This window comes from Myotis brandtii, unplaced genomic scaffold (assembly GCF_000412655.1).
Source record: "Myotis brandtii unplaced genomic scaffold, ASM41265v1 scaffold455, whole genome shotgun sequence".
NCBI lineage: Eukaryota > Metazoa > Chordata > Mammalia > Chiroptera > Vespertilionidae > Myotis > Myotis brandtii.
In genome coordinates, this window is record NW_005367384.1 from 292,947 (window position 1) to 314,779 (window position 21,833).

Genomic DNA, 21,833 nt, shown 5'->3' on the forward strand with positions numbered 1-21,833 from the left:
CCGCACACAAATGAAAATGAAAAGACAAGAGATAATTTGAAATATTGGGGGACCAGGCGGGCAAGTCCAACTCAAGGGGAAGGACTTCCACCCGTGCTCAGGCCTCACCAAGCTTTTATTGATCTGGAATGCATTCATAGCATAGCCCTTAGGCAGGCGACCCCTGGCAACAGACTAGCCCATCAGCAAGGATTTACATAATAATAAATGGGAGAGTAGTTTCAGCTACCACTGTCTGGACAAACGGAGGTGGCGCCTAACTCCGACCTTTGCTAGGGCTTCAAAGGCACCCAGCCTTGGGGGCGGGAGGGGGGGGGCGTTCTCTGTCTATGCTTATCAGATAGTGAAGGCAATAAACAGTTTCCCACAGATGCTCTATCCACTAAGCAAAACCAGCTAGGGCAGGTCTACTTTAAAAAAAAAAAATGTTTTGCCCTGCACACCCCACACTGGAGATCAATCTGGCAACCCAGGCATGTGCCCTAATCAGGAGTCGAACCGTTACCTACTGGTTTATATGTCAGTGCTCAACCACTGAGCCACACCAGCCAGGCTCGGCTGTCTACTTTTTATAGTGTATATTTTATTGTTTATTTTGTGTTGGTACACATACAAGAGACTTACTTTTTGTGTGTATTTACTGGGAGTGTAATAAACTATTGGCCTGATAACGATATTGATGTTTAATTGTCTCCTTTCTTCTAGATTACATACCGGTTACGGCATCTCCTTCGAGCAAGGTGTGATGCTTCCCCAGTGACCAACAATATCATCCAATTTCACTGTGATCCTGGTTTCTGGGCTCAAAATATTATCAATTTAGGTAGGTCATTATGTATATTTTCCCAAGTACCATTTGTTTCTGGAACTCTTAATGATTATTATGTTATTGAAAATGTATTCCTTATACCCTCAATGTTTTTGTTACCTTGGTTTAAAAACATGGAATTTTTGTTAGTATTTTATTAATCTGTGTATATATGTCACACATGCATGAATGTTAACATACATATAAGTATATGGATGTTATGAAACATCCTCTGTTGACTAGGGATTAAGGAGTTCTATTTTTCATAGACTCTTGCTTGAACTTTTTATCAGAATGGGTTGATAAAACTCTTGACTTGTGACTGGCATTGTTATAGAATTTTTTGATACTTAGAATGTTTTCTGATACAATAGTATTTCCAATACTATTATTGGCTTTCTCTTTAGACTCAGTCATCAAATGCCTAATGTTACTCATTTGCTTTCTCTTGGCTAGGGAAAACATAGCTTTTTCTTTTGCCTTTTTGTAATAATTATACATATAATTTTATATAATAAATATAATTATACATATATTTAAGTTTCTAATTGAAGTGTTATGTGCATACAGAAAAGTGCCCAAATTTTAAATATTGGTGTCCACTGAATTATCACAAAGGAAGACTATCATCTTGGTAACATTAAGAGTTCAAACATCCTTGCAGGCAGTTCAGTAGGAAGTTATTTTAACTTTCTTGTTATATTATTTGCTAGGAGAAAAAGTCCTCACTTTTTGCCTACTCTCTTAATTTCTCACAGGGAAATTATATAAACAGAAATTTAAGAATTCCCTATACATTCTTCATTAACTAATATTCCCTTTGATGACATCATTGGGCTTATTAACTTTGTTTCAAAATCATCAAATATGATTGTGCTCTCATTCTGTAGGCTAGATTCTGCGTAAGAAAGGAAAAAATGGCACGATAGAGTGCCAGTACTCTCAGAATACACCAGGAACGGAAGAAATCGACTTACACAAAGCATTTATACAAGGGAAGAACAAAAAGAATAATGATAGAGTGTCCCCTTAAAGAAAAAATAATAAGATGACCCCTGCAGTTCAGTTTAGAAGTACATAAAGCTATATGTTTGATAAATAGCAACAACTGGAACTACACACAAACACACACCTATATGTGTTACTATATGTATCCTATATAATAAATGCCTAATATGCTAAGTGTCCGGTCATCCGTTCAACCAATCAAAGCGTAATATGCTAATGATATGCTAAGGCCACTCAACTGCTCGCTATGACGTGTACTGACACCAGGGAGCAGACAGTTGACCAGTCAACCAGTCGCTATGACGTGCACTGACCACCAGAGGGCAGACACTCCCGACTGGTAGGTTAGCTTGCTATTGGGATCCAGCCAATCAGGACTGAACCAGACAGGCCAAACACACCCTGGAGCCCTCCCACGGTCCCTCCCCGGTTGGCCAACCTCCTGCGTCCCTCCCTGGCCCCAATCATGCACAGGTGGGGTACCTCGACCTGGCCTGCGCCCTCCCGCAATCCAGGACCCCTCGGGGGATGTCGGAGAGCCCGTTTCAGCTGGATCCTGCTCGACGCTGGAGCTGCCCCCTGGTGGTCAGTGCGCTCCCACAGGGGGAGCGCTGCTCAGCCAGAAGCCAGGCTCATAGCACACTTGTGGTGACGGGAGCCTCTCCTGCCTCTGCGGCAGCACTGAGGATGTCCGACTGATGGTTTAGGCTCGCTCCCCACAGGGCCATCAGTCAGACATCCCCTGAGGGCTCCCAGACTGCGAGAGGGTGCAGGCTGGGCTGAGGGCCCCCCCGCCCCCCAGTGCATGAATTTTGTGCACCTGGCCTCTAGTTAATTAATACAAAGCATGTGTCTAAGTAACTATCTCTTAACCCTTATCCCTCTCTACCAACCCACATTCAACTGTACAGAGAACCTATCACAGTTATATATCCACACAAGTAGTCATATCTATAGAGATGTATGTATTTATATACACTGAGTGGCCAGATTATTATGACCGGCCAGATTATTATGACCACCCCATCAGTACTTCATTGACACTTCCAAAAATACTGAATATTGAAAACTTCCTAAGCAAATACTCTCAAGATCTTATTATTATTATTTGCATAACTAATTCACTTCATTGTACTGATGGGGTGGTCATAATAATCTGACCGATCATAATAATCTGGCCACTCAGTGTATATCATTTATAATACAAATATAGGCATAGGTAAAGGTAAGAATATATGTATAATTGCACACACAAAAATAGATATAGTTTTAGGTAAGTCTGCATCAGCAAAAATCAAATAAAGACAGCATCTCCTGTTTGTGAAGAGTTTGTGAAACTCTGATATAATAAAGTTAAATAATACTCTTTACTGTAGAACTTCTCAGAGCTGTCATTTACAGCTCTGTAAATTGTCGTTTACAATGAAATTTACATTTTAATTCTTCCAAAGAGACAAATTTTCCAAATTTGTTATCCATGGCTTCTGAGAAACATCTTTCATAGGGCAAGGGGAAAATATTGATCTAGATAAATATTCAGTTAATGTTTTGAGGATTTGGGTAAGTTCTTCAATGTCTCTGAATCATAGATCCCTTATCTGTAAAGAGGAATTTAACAATATACATAGACCTGCTGTCACAGTGATTAACAACCAGTAAGTAATGAATTATAGCCATATTTTTTTTTAGGGTGCATATACTTTGTAAATCTAAAACATTTAATTGAATCTATACTGTTGAAAAAATTAATCTTTGCCTTGTGCATGGATCAGACCTATTAGATGCACCCTTAAACTCTCTTAAGGGTAATTGTAAGCCACTCAAAATATTCTCTATCAGAAAAGAGTGTAAAGGTTTCCTGAGATTGAAAAGTTCCTTGACAGTTTGGAAGTTCAGCAACAATAACCTTACAAAATGTAGTATTTCACTATCAGAAAAACTTTAGAACTTAACCTTTTTTCTTTAATTAGGTTCTTTAGTAATTGAAGATAAAGAGAGTCAACCACAAATGCCTAAGCAGAATCCTGTCATGGAACAGAATTCACAGCCACAAGGTGGTTTATCTTCAAACCAGTTATCCAAGTTTCCAACACAGATCAGCCTAGCTCAGTTACGACTCCAGCATATGCAGCAACAGGTAATGGCTCAGAGGCAACAGGTGCAACGGAGGCCAGCACCTATGGGTTTACCAAACCCTAGAATGCAGGGGCCCATCCAGCAACCTTCCATCTCTCATCAGGTAAATTTGGAAGCAGGCCTGTCCTAACTTAGATAATTATAGTACAATTGTATTTAGCAACTCTGAAAATAACCAGGACACCCATCATCCATGATTTAAATATATGAATTTATAAAAATGTATTGCATTGTGGATTCCTGATTTAGCTCCTAGATTTTAGCCCTTCTCAAAAAAAAGAATTAATGGTTTATTTAACCAGTACATCTATTTTTATTACATTGTCTTAATATTATAGACAGTGTGGGGATGCAAGTGTTTAGAAAACCACATTGCATCTTAGAAACTAGGGCAAAATGAAATAGAAAGGGGCAGGGATGTGGTTCATTAGAAATATACCTTTTTCAAACTTTATTTCTGAGCAAATATTCCATGAACCATTGTTATTTTCACTAATTATGAAATATTGTTTACTTTTAATCCAGTTTTTTAAGATAAAATATTCATATCTTTTGTTAAATGTTTTAACTGTTCTGCTCAGTTTAGATGTGGGCATACTTAGTTTTAATAAAGGTTTAGTAAAGACTATAAGGTCAAATTCATACAAATTGTCTGTTGTTTTCAGTTATATATATATTTATGAATTCATATTCTTCCTATTTCGGAGAAGGATTTGAAGGACAGTAAATGACATGAATGAAATGGAATGAGGTTTAATAAGAGTCAAAGTGTGTAGAACTAGGCTAAGAATTCTCATACTTGAGAGCAAGCCTTAGCTCAAAACTTATTGTCAACCTAAGAAAAAGAAATAGAATTATCTATATTGTGTGATAAAAAGGAAACATATTAGTTATTTAGAGGAGAAACATTTTACTAGCACTAAGAGGAAGATATTATGTGAGTGAGTCTTTATAAAACAACAATTAAATGGAATAATTGTATTTTTGTGGTAATTTTACTAGTACAGAATATAAAAATGGTCTTCATCTGACTCTTATTTTAACTCTGAATAAAAGTTGTGGGCATATGTAGATCCTAATATTGTTAAATTGCTTCTTTGAAGGCCTGAGGTGATGTACTTGAGGTTTATGGCTTTCTAGTGATTTGATTAGGAAGGCATATCAAATCCAAGGGAATATTAGTATACCCAATTGATTATTCGTTTCAAACTTTGTTTTAACTCAGGTTTTTACAGGAAGTAAATAACAAGCAATTTAAGTTTTTATGGTGAGTGTTCTATTAGGAAAGAATTGTACGCTTTAGATATCAGGAGTGAAACTGGCAAAGTTGAAATTTTGTTAAGAAAATTGAGGAATAATTTTGTTACTACCTCTGTAGACTGCAGTGACATATTACAGATAGACTGCAAAGAATGCCAAAACTTTTTCTCAAGATAAATGTGAGGAGGAGAAGAGAGAAAAAATAATAACTTGTTGAGTGCCTAGTGCTAAGCATTTGCATAATTAATATTTATCTTAAGTGTCTGAGAGATGGTAAAGTGATTTTCATTAAGTAGTTTATTAACCTGAAAAAGAGTAAATTGGCTTTTCAGTAAGAAGTGAGGAACTGAGGTAGTTAATAGATATTATCTAACTTGGTCACATTCCCATAAGTAGTTATTTATATAAGCAATGACAGACAGAAGTGAACACTGAACCTTTAGCTTGTGTATCTCAGAAATTTGCTTTTGATCTTATTTTTCCTCTCTAGGACTTACTGCTACATAATTTATATAATGTATAATCTCTGTTATACAACCCAGTTTTCTCACTTAGAAATAAAGTAATTTTTGCATCTTTCGGTCATTACCTCATACACTGTTCTTTTCTCTTGACTCTCAGTAACTCCTGAACCTTCTTTCACACTCTCATGTTTCATTTTTAGCTGCTCTCTGCCAAACATTCACTCATATATTTTCCACTTACCAATTTGCGCACTCTACAGATTTTTACATTGCCATGCTTACCAACATTCTTCCTTTTCTACCAGTTTATTTACATATGTGTCGGAAAAATGATTGCCTATAAGCAGGTGTGTATATGTGTTCCTGGCTTTGTGGATATGTTCAGATTGTACCGTACATCTGTCCATAGGGTTCAGGTAAATTTAAAAGAGTGCTTCTTAAAGTCACTTACATGATTGCTCTCTATTCTTCTTCCTCTGAAGATTAACGATGTACTCTGCATGGTTAAAGAATTCGGTGATACAGAGGTTGAATACATAGTTAAATGATTGATTGATAAAACTTGATAGACATTGTGCATCTCTGTTTATTTAGCAGTATACAGTATATTCTATTACACTCTGATGTTCAGATCTAAGTTTGTTAGCACTGTCACATGTTATTTTTTTACATATATACTAGAGGCCCAGTGCACAGGATTTGTGCACTGGTCGGGGGCATGGTCTGCGGGGATTGCCTGCTGTGCGAGTGCCACTCATCCCCGTCAGCCAAGCGGCACTTCCACTGTGGGAGCGCACTGACCACCAGGGGGCAGCTCCTGTATTGAGTGTCTGCCCCCTGGTGGTCAGTGCACGTCATAGCGACTGGTTGACCGGTCATTCTGGTAGTTCCACCGTTCAGTCGGTGGGCTTTTATTATATAGTATAGGATTTTTATTGATTTCAGAGAGGAATGGAGACCGGGAGAAATATGGAAACATGAATGATGAGAGAGAATCATTGATTGGCTGCCTCCTGCATGCCCCCCACCAGGGACCAAGCTCATAACCTGCACATGTGCCCTGACAGGAACCGAACTGTGACCTCCTGGTTCATAGATTGACAGGTGCTGAACTACTGAGCCACTCCGACTGGGCACATACGTTATTTTATACATAATTCACATGAATGTTTCTCGAACCTGAGCCAGATTAACTGTTGTGGAAATATTTTCATTTTATATGTACATGTTAATTTTCCTACACAGTGATGGATTTTAGGAAGACATATGCTAGCCTTCATTTTTTACATAGTTGGAAACTACTGACCTAGAATAAAATCAAAACCTGCCCTAGTCAGTTTGGCTCAGTGGTTGGAGTGAACCAGTTCGATTTCTGGTCAGGGCATATGCCTGGGTTGAGGGCTCAATCCCCAGTCGGGGGGCGCATGCAGGAGGTAGCTTGTCAATGTTTCTCTCTCATCGATGTTTCTGTCTCTCCCTCTCCTTTCCTCTCTCTAAAAAACTTAAAAAACACTTATTTTAAAATAAAAAGTATTTATTTTAAAATAAAATAACAGTGATTTTGCTATTTTTTTATGCTAATAAATAGTTCCTAATGTTATTCTTTCAAGTTGCTTCCTCTGTCACAAGGATTTTAGAAATTAATTCAGTCAAATATAACAGTTTAGGAGAGGCAAGAAAAATCACCTCACATCTTACCAAACTGCAGGGTCAATATTCATTCCTACATTGATTGATTCCTCAGAGTACATTACTGTGGCACCAAGTATCTTGACTGAATCTGGGTGAGGGTGTGATAGCATGGTAGCAGAAGCTTCTACAACTACCTTTATTCTCCCTTAAGGATTATTTTGGGTGCTTTTCCACATTTTAAAAAAACTACAGATAAATGTAGGAGTTTTTCACTATGATTCTCCAACTATTTTCTCTTTGTGTTTCTATGATATAAAACCCTTCAAATCACAAAACTTTAGTAGAAGAATAAAAATTAATTTTTATTGCTTCAGGCTTTTTACTTTTGTAAAATTTTGACACTTATTTTTCACCCACAAAATTTTCCTTGGTCTTGAAATAATATTTAAATCTATTTTTCATTGGTTTTATAATTACTCTTGAGAAAGTTACTGAGGGTGAACCCAGTACTAATTAATTTGTAAGAGAGGGGGGAGAGAAGCAATGTTATCCAGGAAAGGAAATTCCAAAAATGGGAGAGGAAAAAGAAGACAGGGCTATCCTCTTTATAGCTCCTCTGCCTTCACAGAGTCAAAATTTAAGGTGTTGCTAATTCAACTTTATAAATTCCACATTCATTGTCCCCTGTGAATGTGAGAGTTAATAGTTCCCTCTCTGAGAAGTTCTAGTTGTAAAAATAAACTGTTAAGATAGCCTGCAAGTAAGTATTTGCAATATTGCCAACCATAAAGAGAATTGGATAGGCAAGAGACACTGGCATATAAGGTTACCTTTTTCTAGAACACTCGTCTCAGTTTCTAGGGCTAGCATTTAAGAGCAAAGTAAGCTTGCCTTCCCAGCCCTTGCCCTATCCTGTAATCAACCAATTTTGTCCTTGAAGGGTTTCCTTTCAAATATATTTTCTTTTTGGGAAACACATCCTCTAAGCTGTAATTAATATATTAACCCCTAGCAAAATAATAGAACACGATTTGGTAATAATATGGCAGACTAGATTTGGAGAAAAGCCTTAGTGTTGCCTTTTTACTAGCTGTGTGGCTTTTTTTTTTTTTTCCAAGTTATTTAAGCTTTCTGATGTATAGTGTCCTAATTTGTAAAATGAGGGGAGAGTAAAATGCTGATCACAATGCCTGGCATATAGTTTTATTTCAATAACATCTAAAATTCATTTACTTCAAAATGTTACTTAATATCAGCTATTTTCATTATTAATGATTTATTGGGTGAGAGTACAGACTTTAGAGCCAGAGTACTTGAATTCAAATCCCAGCTCTATCCCTTACTATCTTTAATTTTTGACAAGATACTTAAATTGTTTTTACCTCACAGGATTGTTGTGAAGATTAAATGAGTTAACACATGTAAAGAACTAAAGCAGTACCTGGCCTATAATAACTGATAAATAAATGTTAGCAATTATTATTTTACCACCACCTTATTTACGAGGTTTGAAGAGGACAATTCTTTGCAAAAGTTAATCATAAACAAGGACTGAGAACCAAAGATAAATTTTCCCTACTTCCCCACATGGCATAGGCCCAATCCTGGTATAACCTACTTAAAATCGGAAACCCCTCCACCAACGCTCTTAATAAAACTCCTTTTCTTTAAATTGCTTCTATACATTCTGGAAGGCTGCCTTATTCCCCTATTCCCTTGTTGTAGTGTTAATTATTGATTCAGCTGTGATAGAGTTGCTGTTTTTCTGTGAAAGTAATAAAATAGAGTGCTTTATAATTTTATCTTTCAGATTTTTGTCACTGAATTGGTTTTATTTCTTTTTTTCAGCAACCCCCTCCGCGTTTGATAAATTTTCAGAATCACAGCCCCAAACCCAGTGGACCAGTTCTCCCTCCTCATTCTCAACAGCTGAGATATCCACCAACCCAGAATATGCCACGGCAAGCAATAAAGCCCAATCCCCTACAGATGGCTTTCTTGGCTCAACAAGCGATAAAACAGGTATACATATTCACTTATTTTCCTTTTGCTACTTTGCAATTACATTGAATTTATGGATAAAGTAACAGTTATGAAAAGTAAGAGCAAGCTTTTTTGTAAAAAAAAAAAAAAGTGAATTACAAAATTTATTATAGACTGACTTATAGAGACAAAGCTAAGAGAACGGTCTTGATGCTTTGTAAATAACAAGAAAAATCAAGCCACTTTATATGAATGAAAGCCCAGAATAATCAGTGTGTCATAGGTATTGATTTTTCTAATAGTGATATATGTCTTAATATTCTTAAGACATTATATTCTTAATGTCTTCAGATAAAAATATATTCTAGGTATTACATATTTTTTTAATACCTTTTAGCTATTAAGAACATCCAGTAGTCTGTATATGATCTAAGTATATTATATGGAGGGAAAACATGCTAAGTTCTTGTGAGGTATTATCTTATTTTTGTGGGGGGTTTTTTGTTGTTTTAATATTACATATATAGAGAAAACCTGGAGGGTCATACATCAGCTGTAGCTGATTATTCTAGGGAGCAAAGGAGGACATGAGTCCAGAGAAAGGAAGGGTGGGCAGAGATGGGAGAGGTGGGTGGATATGAGGGGTGGGGTAGGTAGTAAAGATAACTTTCACATTCACAGGTTTCCTTACATAGTTTTTTCAGTGGAGCATATAAATTAGAATGTTTCAGACACTGTCACTCCATATAATGTAGGCCATATGTTAACGGTATTGTATTTGGGAATGTTTTCCTCTGCACAGTCTTGAGATAGCTCTTAGTTGTTTCCTTTTCCCCCCAGTATTTTATTAAGAAACTAGAGGCCCCATGCATGAAATTTGTGCATGGGAGGGGGTCCCTCAGCCCAGCCTGCACCCTCTCTCAATCTGGGACCCCTTGGGGGATGTCCAACTGCTGGTTTAGGCCCCACCCCACTGTGGGATGGGGCCTAAACCGGCAGTCGGACATCCCTCTCGCAATCCAGGACCGCTGGCTCCTAACCGCTCACCTGCCTGATTGCCCCTAACCACTCTGCCTGCCTGCCTGATTGCCTCTAACTGCTCGCCTGCCTGCCTGATCACCCCTAACCACTCGCCTGCCTGCCTGATCACCCCTAACCACCTCTGCCTCAGCCCCTGCTTAGTCAGGAAGGACGTCTGGAATGATGTCCGGAAGATCATTTGGCTGTCTGACCTAATTAGCATATTACACTTTTATTATTATAGATGTTTGTAACATAACAATTTGGAAGAGTTGTATAGAGGAAAAATTGTTTTATATGCTTTCTCAGTTATTATGCATATACCTCTTGATCCAGTCAATCAAGTCTTTTTTTTTTTATTATAGATTTCAATGTAGATTAAAGACAGCAGCATGGTTCATCTCTGTACACTTAAGCATTCCTAGTGTTAGCTTAGTTAATATATTTATCTTGGCCACTAACATAAATGATGCTTGATTACCTGTTCAGATATAAGAAATGAGTTAAAAAAATCTGAACTCTTGGGTCTTGGTCTAGTGTTTGATGATTGAGGTTTCACTCTAATATTAAGGCTACTAGCAGTGTTTATTGGGAGAATTCCTAAAGTCACCATCTTTAGGTCTTAACTCTTAGGCTGATCCATTCCCCAAAGGATCTTTTTGTCTTCTGCCTAAAATGCAGGGTCTGGCTACTTGTTGAAGCCAGCTGGGAGAAGAAGATAGGGAGTAAGCCATCAGCAGACTGGGTGAGAAGCTCAGCATTCAGTGTGTGTATGGTTTCTGAATCTTCATTTCCATGCAGTACTTCTGCCTGCAACTGAATATGGTGCTCTTCAGTCTAAAGACACTGATCTACCTGTTTTGGAAATAAACTTCTAGCCTTTTTCTGTGTAGGTGAAGGAAGTCCTTATTACCTTGGGGTAACTACAGGTAGAGTAGGAAAGAAACACAAGATTTAACACTTCTTAAGCACTCAGATTATTCTGTTTTTTGCCCCAGCTTCACCTCTCATACTTCCCAAGCTTTTAGGGGTTCTGCAGTGTATGTTGATTTGCTTCTCTATTTTCCCCACTGCCACCTTAGATTTCAGCTTTATCAAATTAAGTAATTTTCTATTTGTCCATCTGCTTTCCGTTTCTGTCTTCTCCTGTTTTCTTTGTCTTTATGACTCAGTGCCTTTTTAAAATTCCTTTTAACCATTATTTTAGTTTCATACATATCAGGTAGGGACAGCAGAAAATGTATGTTTTTTGCCCTCCATCTTTACCTTGAGGTTGCTGCGCATGTGTTTATATTTCTTTTCCAGTACGTACAAGCTTTCCAAGATTGGTACTGTGGTTTTCTGGTATATACTAACTGCTGTCTTCTGGTAAAAATCAGCGCTTTTTATTTTTCAACAGGATTCATGAAAGTTATGTATACCTATGCCCTCTCCCTCTTCCAATTACAATTGAATTCAAATTGCAGAATCTGTCTTCTGTTTTGTTTTGTGTCTGGATTAGGATTAGGTGGACATTTTATGTTATAGGTCTGCTGATGGACAACTTTTCTTTTTCTTTCTACTGTAGTGGCAGATTAGCAGTGGGCAGGCCCCCCCATCAACTGCCAATAGCACATCCTCTACTCCTTCCAGTCCCACCATTACTAGTGCAGCAGGATATGATGGAAAGGCTTTTGGTTCACCTATGATTGATTTGAGCTCACCAGTGGGAGGTTCCTATAATCTTCCTTCTCTGCCAGATGTAAGTATACAGAGAATTTTTAAGAATCTATTTCGAAAATTTTACGTGGACTTGGATTTGGTAAAAGGCATGAGTTTGTTGCATTATAGGTTGTATGTGTTTGTTTTAGAAGTTACTTACATCCTTTAGAGATATAACAACAAGAAAAATAAAAAGATTATAGACACTTGGCCATACTACATAATATCTTTCAAGGTGCTGGAGCTTAAGGTGTTTGTAATGAAGGATTTATAAAATGGTGATGGATTATGGAAATGAATGATTGTGGTGATGGATATGAAATCTAAGCTGGGAAAGCAGGGAAGAAAGGACATGGGAAAGAGTACTGAAGAGGTGAATTGCTGGAATGTGATATGAAAATATCAGATTAGAGAGGGAGGCTAGAATTAAAGACATTAGCAGAAATGAAGGCAAGTTTACTATTAGAAATGAAAACATTTTCTGTTACATCATACCAGTGCAAAACTACCTCTGATTTCTACTTAAGTTAAATATATTAACTCTCTCCCTAGCTGGTTTGGCTCAGTGGATAGAGCATCAGCCTGTGGACTGAAGGGTCCTGGGTTCGATTCCAGATAAAGGCACGTGCCCGGGTTGCGGCTCGATCCCCAGTGGGGGGCATGCAGGAGGCATCCAATCAGTGATTCTCTCTTATCATTGATGTTTCTATCTCAGTCCAGCTCCCTTCCTCTCTGAAATCAATAAAAGTTTATTTTAAAAACCATATATATATAATCTACACTAATAAAAGATAAAGATGCAAATTAACCATCACTCCACTACACCCACCAGCCAATCAGGAGCGAGTATGCAAATTAACCCAACTAAGATGGTGGCAGCCACGGAGCTGGATTGAGCAGGAGGCTTGGGTTGCCCCCGGTGATGGAGGAAGCCAAGCTTCCCGCCTGCCCTGGCCTGCCCTGGGCTCCGCTCAAGACTACAAAGTTTCAATTATAGAAGATAAATAAATCCCAGATACCTGCTTCCAGCCCGCCCTGGCCTCCGCTCAAGGAGGCGCTGAAAAAAAAAAAAGAGAGAGAGAGGCTAGGAGCTTGGGTCGCCCGGGGGCATGGCCAGCCTGAAAACGGCCCTCAGCCCCTCACCCAGGCTGGCCACACCCCCATGGGGTGAGGGTCCCTGCTGGGGTGCTTGCCCAGCCTGCAAACAGCATCAGCCCCTTACCCAGGCTGGCCAGGCAACCCAGTGGGGACCTCCACCCTGATCTGGGACACCCTTCAGGGCAAACCAGCTGGCCCCCACCTGTGCACTAGGCCTCTATCCTATATAAAAAAAAGGGTAATATGCAAATTGACCCTAACAGAATGACTGGGAATGACTGGTCATTATGACACACACTGACCACCAGGGGGCAGACGCTCAACGCAGGAGCTGCCCCCTGGTGGTCAGTGCGCTCCCACAGGGGGAGCTCTGCTAAGTCACAAGCCAGGCTGATGGCTGCCAGCACAGCGGTAGTGGTAGGAGCCTCTCCCGCCTCCTCAGCAGCGCTAAGGATGTCCGACTGCAGCTTAGGCCTGCTCCCCGCTGGCAAGTGGACATCCCCCGAGGGCTCCCGGGCTGCCAGAGGGATGTCTGACTGCCAGCTTAGGCCCGTTCCCCCAGGGAGCGGGGCCTAAGCCACAGGTGGACATCTCCCGAGGGGTCCCAGACTGCGAGAGGGCACAGGCCGGGCTGAGGGACCCCCCCAAGTGCACAAATTTTTGTGCACTGGGCCTTTAGTGTGTGTTTAGCTTTGTTATACTCTCTAGCTTTGTTAGTATGACTTTTTAAAAATCTTTCAAAAGGCAGAACATATTTTGTAGACTGATCTCCATACATAAGTTGATATTTGTTTTGTATTTTGTTATCCTACAAGATTAGGTAATCATACACACAAATATTAAAAACTTTTAATATCTTGTAAGATTGTGAAAGAATTTTAAAATTCTTATTATTTAGTTTAAGTTACTGAGATCAACTAACATTTCCCAATAGTGACATCATTAACCTTAACAAAGTTATTTCATTTTTTTAAAATAATTGTATATACTTTAAATGGTAGAGTACATGTATTTTTCAAACATAGGTAATATATAGGAAAACTTTTTGTCTCATTCTGATAATTTTATTTTAGCTTTTAGGATTACTCCACAGTTGTAAATAACTTTTCTTAAATTAAGATCTTTCAAACCCAATCATTTCAATGCTCTTTGCACTCTCTAAAAAGTACTGACTAAGGTATTGCCAAAAAAAATATTAAACATAAATGACCTTGGTACTTCCCTGCTCCCCCAACTGAAAGATGACCTACAAATATTAACATTATCCTTCTGCTCTTTTTCTCTGCAGTCCTCAGATAGAGGTGACTCTGTATTCACTAGCCTTTCTCAACTGAGATTCCTCATCTAAACCACAGAACAAGAAACTGCTTTGAGAGTCTGTTTTCTCAGTCCTCCTCAGGATGGTTCATAACTAGTACCATTCTAAATGCAGAGGCAAGAAGTAAATTTGTTTTATACAGTCTGTGCCTTAGGACTACAGGACTTAGTTCTTTCGTAGAATCCTGGTTGAGAAAGGTTGCAACTGTATTAGAAAATTGAACTGGATTTAAATCACAAAGACATCCTTGGAAATAAATGGTATATAGAAGCCTGAAAAATATTTGCATTTAAAGCATTAAAGTCTTATTTGATAGAAATTTATCAGTATTTTAGCCTGGTAATCAATTATGAAACATGTTATTTGTATACCTATTTTATTAAAGCAAGAATCTATCAGGGATCATTTTTTTCCTACCAAACGGTAATAGTGTGCTTAGGTGACGCTAGTGTTCTGGAAATGTTGCTTCAGCTTTCTGGTGCATACCAAAGCCTCGGTTCTCAAAGTATGGGCCAGGGACGCAGGTGTCTCTACAACCCTTTCAGAGGTTCCATAAGGTTTCCCTGTGTAAGGCCTGATTTTTCTTCATATTCTTCAATCAAAATCACTCATCAAAAGAGATTTAGTACATAAGCAGATATAAGAATCCCGTTAGCTGTTATTAAACAAGATGCTAAAGAAATATGCAAAAATGTGAAATTTTGCTACTTTTCTCACCAGGCTTTTTTTTAATTGGCTACATTTTGTTATTGTTAAATTAAGTATTAAAAATGTTTTTGCTTTAATTTTTAAGGGTGTGAATGACATACAGTACTTCTTCCTCTTGGCTCATGATTTCTGAAACAGTGTATATTTTTCCTACCAAATGGTAATAGTGTGCTTAGCTGACGTTAGTGTTCTGCAAATGTTGTTCAGTGTATTTACTAACATGTAACGTTTAAGCAGAGTGAAAGCCCTGGCCTGTTGCTCTATGGTTAGAGCATCGGCCCTTGGACCAAAAGGTCTCGGGTTCGATTTCTGGTCAAGGGCACGGACTTCAGTTGTAGGTTTCATCCCCGGCCCTGGTGCAAGCTGGAGGCAACCAATCAATGGGCTTCTCTCACATCGATGTTTTTCTCTGTCTCTCCCCCTCCCTTCTACTCTCTCTAAAAATCAATGGGAAAATATCCTCGGTGAGGATTAACAAAAAGGAAGAGTGCCAAGTTTTTGTTGTTGTTTTTTAATGTTTTTATTTTTTTATTTTTTTTTTATTTTTTTTTAGAGAGAGAGGGAGAAACAAAGGTGATGAGAGAGAATCATTGATCATCTGCCTCCTGCACACCCTTACTGGGATCGCGGCCCCCAACTTGGGCATGTGCCCTGACCAGGAATCGAACCAGCAATAAGAGTGCAAGTTTTTTTAAAGATTGTTATGGGGAAGATATGCATCAGAACTTCTCAAATACAATTTTTCATGTTTTAGTATTTGGTGATAATTAAACTATTAAAGTTTTCTTATTCATTTAAAGTGGTTTTTAACTTGCAAACCATGGATACCATGAAATAATTTTCTTTTTTTATAAGATTGACTGTTCAGGTACTATTATGCTGGACAATATTGTGAGGAAGGATACTAGCATAGATCATGGCCAGCCAAGACCACCCTCAAACAGGACTGTCCAGTCACCAAATTCATCAGTGCCATCTCCAGGTCTTGCAGGTAAAGTGGGCTCCTTTTGATTTTGTTTTTCCAGTTTTTTCTCAATTTGTAATTTAAAAAAACCCCACAATCCTCCCCCTTTTTGTTGGATGATTTAAAAGGGTTTGGCACAATTTAAAATTAGTATAGTATACAGTACTTTCAAAGTAGAAATCAAAGGTTAAGCCTCTGTACCTTTTCAATTTCAACTCGTGTGCAAGGAGTTTAGCAACTACTTACTGTTTTATATACTTTGTGTTCCAGTTTCAGTGTAGTACTAAGTGAGCACATTCAATTGGGATTAAGTACATAATTATTCATTTTATGAATGTGTATGATTTCCTTCTCTTCAGGACCTGTTACTATGACTAGTGTACACCCGCCAATACGTTCACCTAGTGCCTCGAGCGTTGGGAGTCGAGGAAGGTAAGCTAACTTAACCTTATTCTCCAGATAGAAAATCTCTAATTATATTTATTTTGCCCCAGTGCTCAACACACTTTGGGTAGTCAATACATTTTGAACAATTTTTTTTATTTTTTACTTTTAAATTAAAATAATTTAATAATTATTATGTATTACATTAATTTAATAAACTAACATAATGGATTAAATACATTATAATTTTAACTTTAAAGATACAAATATCTTTGTATGTATGTTGAAAATAAAATTTTATGATTTTATCATAATAGCAAGGAAAAAATAAAAACGTGGGATATAACACACTGTACTATATGAGAATACACACAAATACAAACAGGCAAAAGAAAAAATAATTTTATACTAACTTCAGTGTTTTCTGAATTTTCTAATGACCAAATGATTTTGCTTTAAAAATAAGTTTACATTTGTTGAAATTCTATTTTAACTTACTGCTTTGCTCATCACATGGAAAGAGCATTCTCTGAAAAGAGAAAGTTTAGATTCAATTCCATGAAAACATAGTGGCTATCTGTAAAAGCTTTTTTTCCCACTACATTTTTTAAATAGCAGAACATCAATAAATTATGTCCCTCATTATTTTCACACTTCATAATAATAAATCATTAATATGAGCCTAGAGTTCTCTTTTTCACTGATTAGAGAAATGGAAAAGCCTAAAAAAAGATGTTAGCTTTAAGAACTAAATCTGGCTGCCCAATTTTAGAGCTTCAGAATATTGAAGGCAGTTGTCTTTTAATTGTGGTATTATTTAAATTTATTTAAGTATCTTTTCAGATGTAACATAACTATTTAGATAAGTTAATATGTAGAACATTTTTTTATTCGTAAGTGAAACTTTCGTACATAGCAGGTGCATTTAAGTTATGTATCATTTATTGCTGATATAGTAGCTACCATTGCTGTAAAGATAGGTCATTATTCTCAAAGCGGTTATACTTTATTTGGAGATACTTAAGGTAGCATTCTTAGATGGTTATTTCTTTCTTTCTTACACTTATAGCTCTGGCTCTTCTAGCAAACCAGCAGGAGCTGACTCTACACACAAAGTCCCAGTGGTCATGTTGGAGCCAATCCGAATAAAACAAGAAAATGGTGGACCACCGGAAAATTATGATTTTCCTGTTGTGATAGTGAAACAAGAATCAGATGAAGAAACTAGGCCTCAAAATGTAATTATATCTCCCAACTGGAAGTGACTCAGTCATTGAGTGTCGACCTATGAACCAGGAAGTCACAGTTTGATTCCTGGTCAGGGCACATGCCCAGTTTGCAGACTTGATCCTCAGTGTGGGGCGTGCAAGAGGCAGCTGATTGATGATTGTCTCTCATCATTAATGTTTCTACCCCTCCCTCTCCCTTCCTCTGTGAAGTCAATAAAAAATATATATATTTTGCCCTAACTGGTTTGGCTCAGTGGATAGAGCGTCAGCCTGCGGACTGAAGGGTCCCAGGTTCAATTCCGGTCAAGGGCATGTACCTTGGTTGCGGGCACATTGCCAGTAGGGGGTATGCAGGAGGCAGCTGATTGATGTTTCTCTCATCGATGTTTCTAACTCTCTATCTGTCTCCCTTCCTCTCTGTAAAATATCAATAAAATATATTTAAAAAATATATACATATATATCCTATATTATATATGTATATATTTTTTAATTATATCAATGACTTCAAATAATATAATGAAACTGAGTGTAACTGAAAGGCACAGACATCTGAACTGAAAGGGCTTAATAAGTACCAGAACGTTAGTGAAAAAAATGATCAATCATAGGTAAAAATTAAACTTTTTGTTTGTTTGTTTTTGTTAATCTTCACCTGAGGATATTTTTCATTTGATTTTTTTGAGAGAGTGTAAGGGAGGAGGGGAGACAGCGAAAAACATCAATGTGAGAGAGACACATCGATTGGTTGCCTCCCACACACACCTCAACCAGAGTCAGGGGTTGAGCCTACAACCAAGGTATGTGCTCTTGACTTGAATCCAACATGGGACCCTTCAGTCCATGGGCCAACACTCTATCCACTGAGCCAAACTAGCTAGGGCTAAATAAACATTTTTAAACATGCATGAAGATTGAAAAAAATTTAATTTCCATGTACTCATTCTCAGGAAGCTATTTTACAGTGTGATTCATCAAATATGGAGTAGACCAAGAAAAAGAAAAACAAGAGCCCAGAAATGGGATAAAACACAGACCAGGGGCAAAGAAAAGGGTAGTCCCCAGTACAGCAGCTCCTTCACTATACTCTGTAACAGGAGGACAGAGGACTCCATAGGAATGTATGTAAGGGTAGGAAAATGTTTTGACAGCATTGAGGAGCATTTTATAACACTGTTGGAGATTGTGAAAATGACTTAGTGATTTGACATTTTCATCATCCTAGGCTCCAACATAAAATTTTTATTTATCTTAAAGTTACTAATAGCTCTATGAATGATTTTTTAAAAATCTATACTAGGTATGTTTTATGTCTAGGTATAATTTAAATGAACAGGTCCACTAAAATGTACTTATGTTTCCTATGGTTGACTTCTACACTACCCATCCATTCTCCCATTTCTGAACTCATCAGCAAATTCATATAATTTTTCTTTATTGTCCACACTCCCTAAGTACTAATATTCTATTTTGATGATGTTTTCCAGTAGAGGCCCATGTCTTCTTTTTTTTCTTCTTTTTTTTTTAAAATATATTTTATTGATTTTTTACAGAGAGGAAGGGAGAGGGATAGAGAGCTAGAAACATCGATGAGAGAGAAACATCAACCAGCCGCCTCCTGCACACCTCCCACTGGGGATGTGCCCACAACCAAGGTACATGCCCTTGACCGGAATCGAACCCGGGACCCTTCAGTCCGCAGGCCGACGCTCTATCCACTGAGCCAAACCGGTTAGGGCCCATGTCTTCTTTACTACTAGAGATTCTAATACATTTAGCAGTAAAGATAATTCTTTTTTCTCATGCATGTTTATAGACTCCTTTGAAGATACCAGGTGCCCATGAGAGAGCAGTCTTTGGTCTAAAATTACAATGGTACTAATTAAGAATGCCAGTTTTAAGAATACATATACTCTTACCTCCTTCCATTGCAGACCAACTATCCAAGAAGCATACTGACCTCCCTGCTCTTAAATAGTAGTCAGACCTCTGCTTCTGAGGAGTCTGTGCTCAGGTCAGATGCCCCTGATAGCACAGGAGATCAACCTGTACTTCACCAGGAAAATTCCTCAAATGGAAAGTCTTCGTGGCTGGATGCCTCCCAAAAATCACCTCTTCATGTTGGAGAGGCAAGGAAAGAAGATGACCCCAATGAGGACTGGTGTGCAGTTTGTCAGAATGGAGGGGAACTCCTGTGCTGTGAGAAGTGTCCCAAAGTATTTCATCTTTCTTGTCATGTGCCCACATTGGCAAATTTTCCAAGGTAAGATAGTACTTGCTTTCCTTTTCCACATTCTTTCACTATCCTATATAATAAAAGCCCAGTGACCAAAACAGCGGAACGACCAGAATGACCTCAGCCCCTCGCCCTGGCTGGCCCCATCCCCCAGCGGGGATCCCCACCCCGATCGGGGGCCCCCATCAGGGCAGGCTGGCGGGCCCCCACCCGTGCACCATCATAAAAGGGTAATATGCAAATTGACCCTAATGGCAGAATGACCGGGAATGACTGATCGCTATGACGTGCACTGACCACCAGGGGACAGACGCTCAATGCAGGAGCTGCCCCTGGTGGTCAGTGTGCTCCCACTGGGGGAGCTCCGCTCAGCCACAAGCTGGGCTGACAGCTGCGAGCGCAGTGGTGGTGGCAGGAGGCTTTCCCGTCTTCCCGGCAGCATTAAGGATGTGCGATTGCGGCTTAGGCCCGCTCAGAGGAGGCATGCATGGTATAGACATGCAAATGAAAGCTCAGAGGAGTCACTCTTTTGGGGTCCTGTGGCACATCCAGGCAGAGAGAAACTGATCACCAAAAGCCAAGCACCAGACTCTTTCCCTTCCTCATCCTGCGGCCTCAGCTCCAGACAGGCATCCCTGTGGCGGGATACAAGGAGAGCCCCGTTTCGAATCTTCGCAGAGACGGAATGCTCAGGAGGCCAAGATAATAGAAACCTAAAGACCCAAATGCTGGGGCCCATGCCACCAGGGCCCGCTCAGCACAAGGCCAGTAAGTGCTTGGACCAAGTTCTGGTCCAATTCCTAACCCAGTCGCGACCTGCCATTCTGGGGCCGCAGCATGCGCTGGAGTGTGTAATGGCGGGGGCGGGGCGCTCTGGAGGTGGAGGGCTCACCCGAACCCCTGGGCCCCAGGGGCTCTCCACCTGCGCGCCCTTCCCCAGGCGCTCAGCCCCAGCTGTGCCAGCAAAACCCCTTTGCTGGGGTGGGATTGCAGGGGGCAGGCAGGGGAGGAGTGACTGGCCCACGGCCTCTGTTTTGGCTCTTTGCACACATGTAATTAGCTCTAATTATCTTGGGCTTTCAGTTCGCCTACTCCGGGCCTGGAAGCTGCACCCGGGGTGAACTCGCTCATAGAGCTACTGCTCCGCCAAATGAGCCCTCTCATTGGGCCAGGGAGCTCTCTATTCCCTGTCTACAGCACCCAGTGTCATGTGTCTGTGTTTGCCCAACTGTCTACAGAGCCACCACATGCTGGATTGGGGATATCTTTGTGTGTCCTTGGTCGTGTGTCTACACTGGCCGCTGGGAAGGTTCGCGAGTACCAGGCACTGAGGAGAGGAGGGGTGGCGGGGGGAGAGAGAGGATGAACTAGTTCTCAGCTGTGAAGGAAGGAAGGTACTAGCGCCCAGCTCTCCCATTTGTGCAAGTCCTACATAAACGTGAGCCCAGGGCAGATTTCACCCTCTTCCTTCCCCACCCCCAGTCTTCTACCCCATACTTCTTCCTGCCCTGCCCCACCTCCATTCTGCCCCAGACCACCCAGTAGTACTGGCTCCAGGAGAAATGGTTAGAACAAAAATTTCCTTGGCCAGAAGAGACTCTCCAGGGAGCTGCATGCAGAAAGGCACTCCCAGTCCTGTACCTGCAACTGCTCTGTCCTGCCAAATGCCAATCAGAAATTGTGTCTCTAGAGACAGAGGGTAGCAGAAGTAGGCCACTGTCCTTTGAAGCCCCTCATCAGGAGGAAACTTCACCCCCCCTCCCCAAAAAAAGTTCACCCTGCTGCCTCCCTTATCACTTTTAGCAACCCTCCTTTGCCCCTTTCCCTGGAAGTGGAAGGATTGGAGCACATCTACACTAATAAAAGAGAAACATGGTAATTAGC

General features: G+C 39.6%; 1 protein-coding gene across 1 annotated transcript in view; it reads left to right on the forward strand.

Annotated features, from left to right (window-relative positions):
• Window positions 1–21,833, forward strand: part of TRIM24 (tripartite motif containing 24) — a 75,323-nt gene that overhangs the window by 44,082 nt on the left and 9,408 nt on the right. The window contains exons 9-16 of the mRNA XM_014546700.1: window positions 706–823; window positions 3,787–4,055; window positions 9,157–9,330; window positions 11,879–12,052; window positions 15,992–16,127; window positions 16,460–16,532; window positions 17,554–17,722; window positions 19,648–19,976. Of these exons, the coding sequence (XP_014402186.1) occupies window positions 706–823; window positions 3,787–4,055; window positions 9,157–9,330; window positions 11,879–12,052; window positions 15,992–16,127; window positions 16,460–16,532; window positions 17,554–17,722; window positions 19,648–19,976 (1,442 nt within the window). The remainder of the gene's footprint in view (window positions 1–705; window positions 824–3,786; window positions 4,056–9,156; window positions 9,331–11,878; window positions 12,053–15,991; window positions 16,128–16,459; window positions 16,533–17,553; window positions 17,723–19,647; window positions 19,977–21,833) is intronic.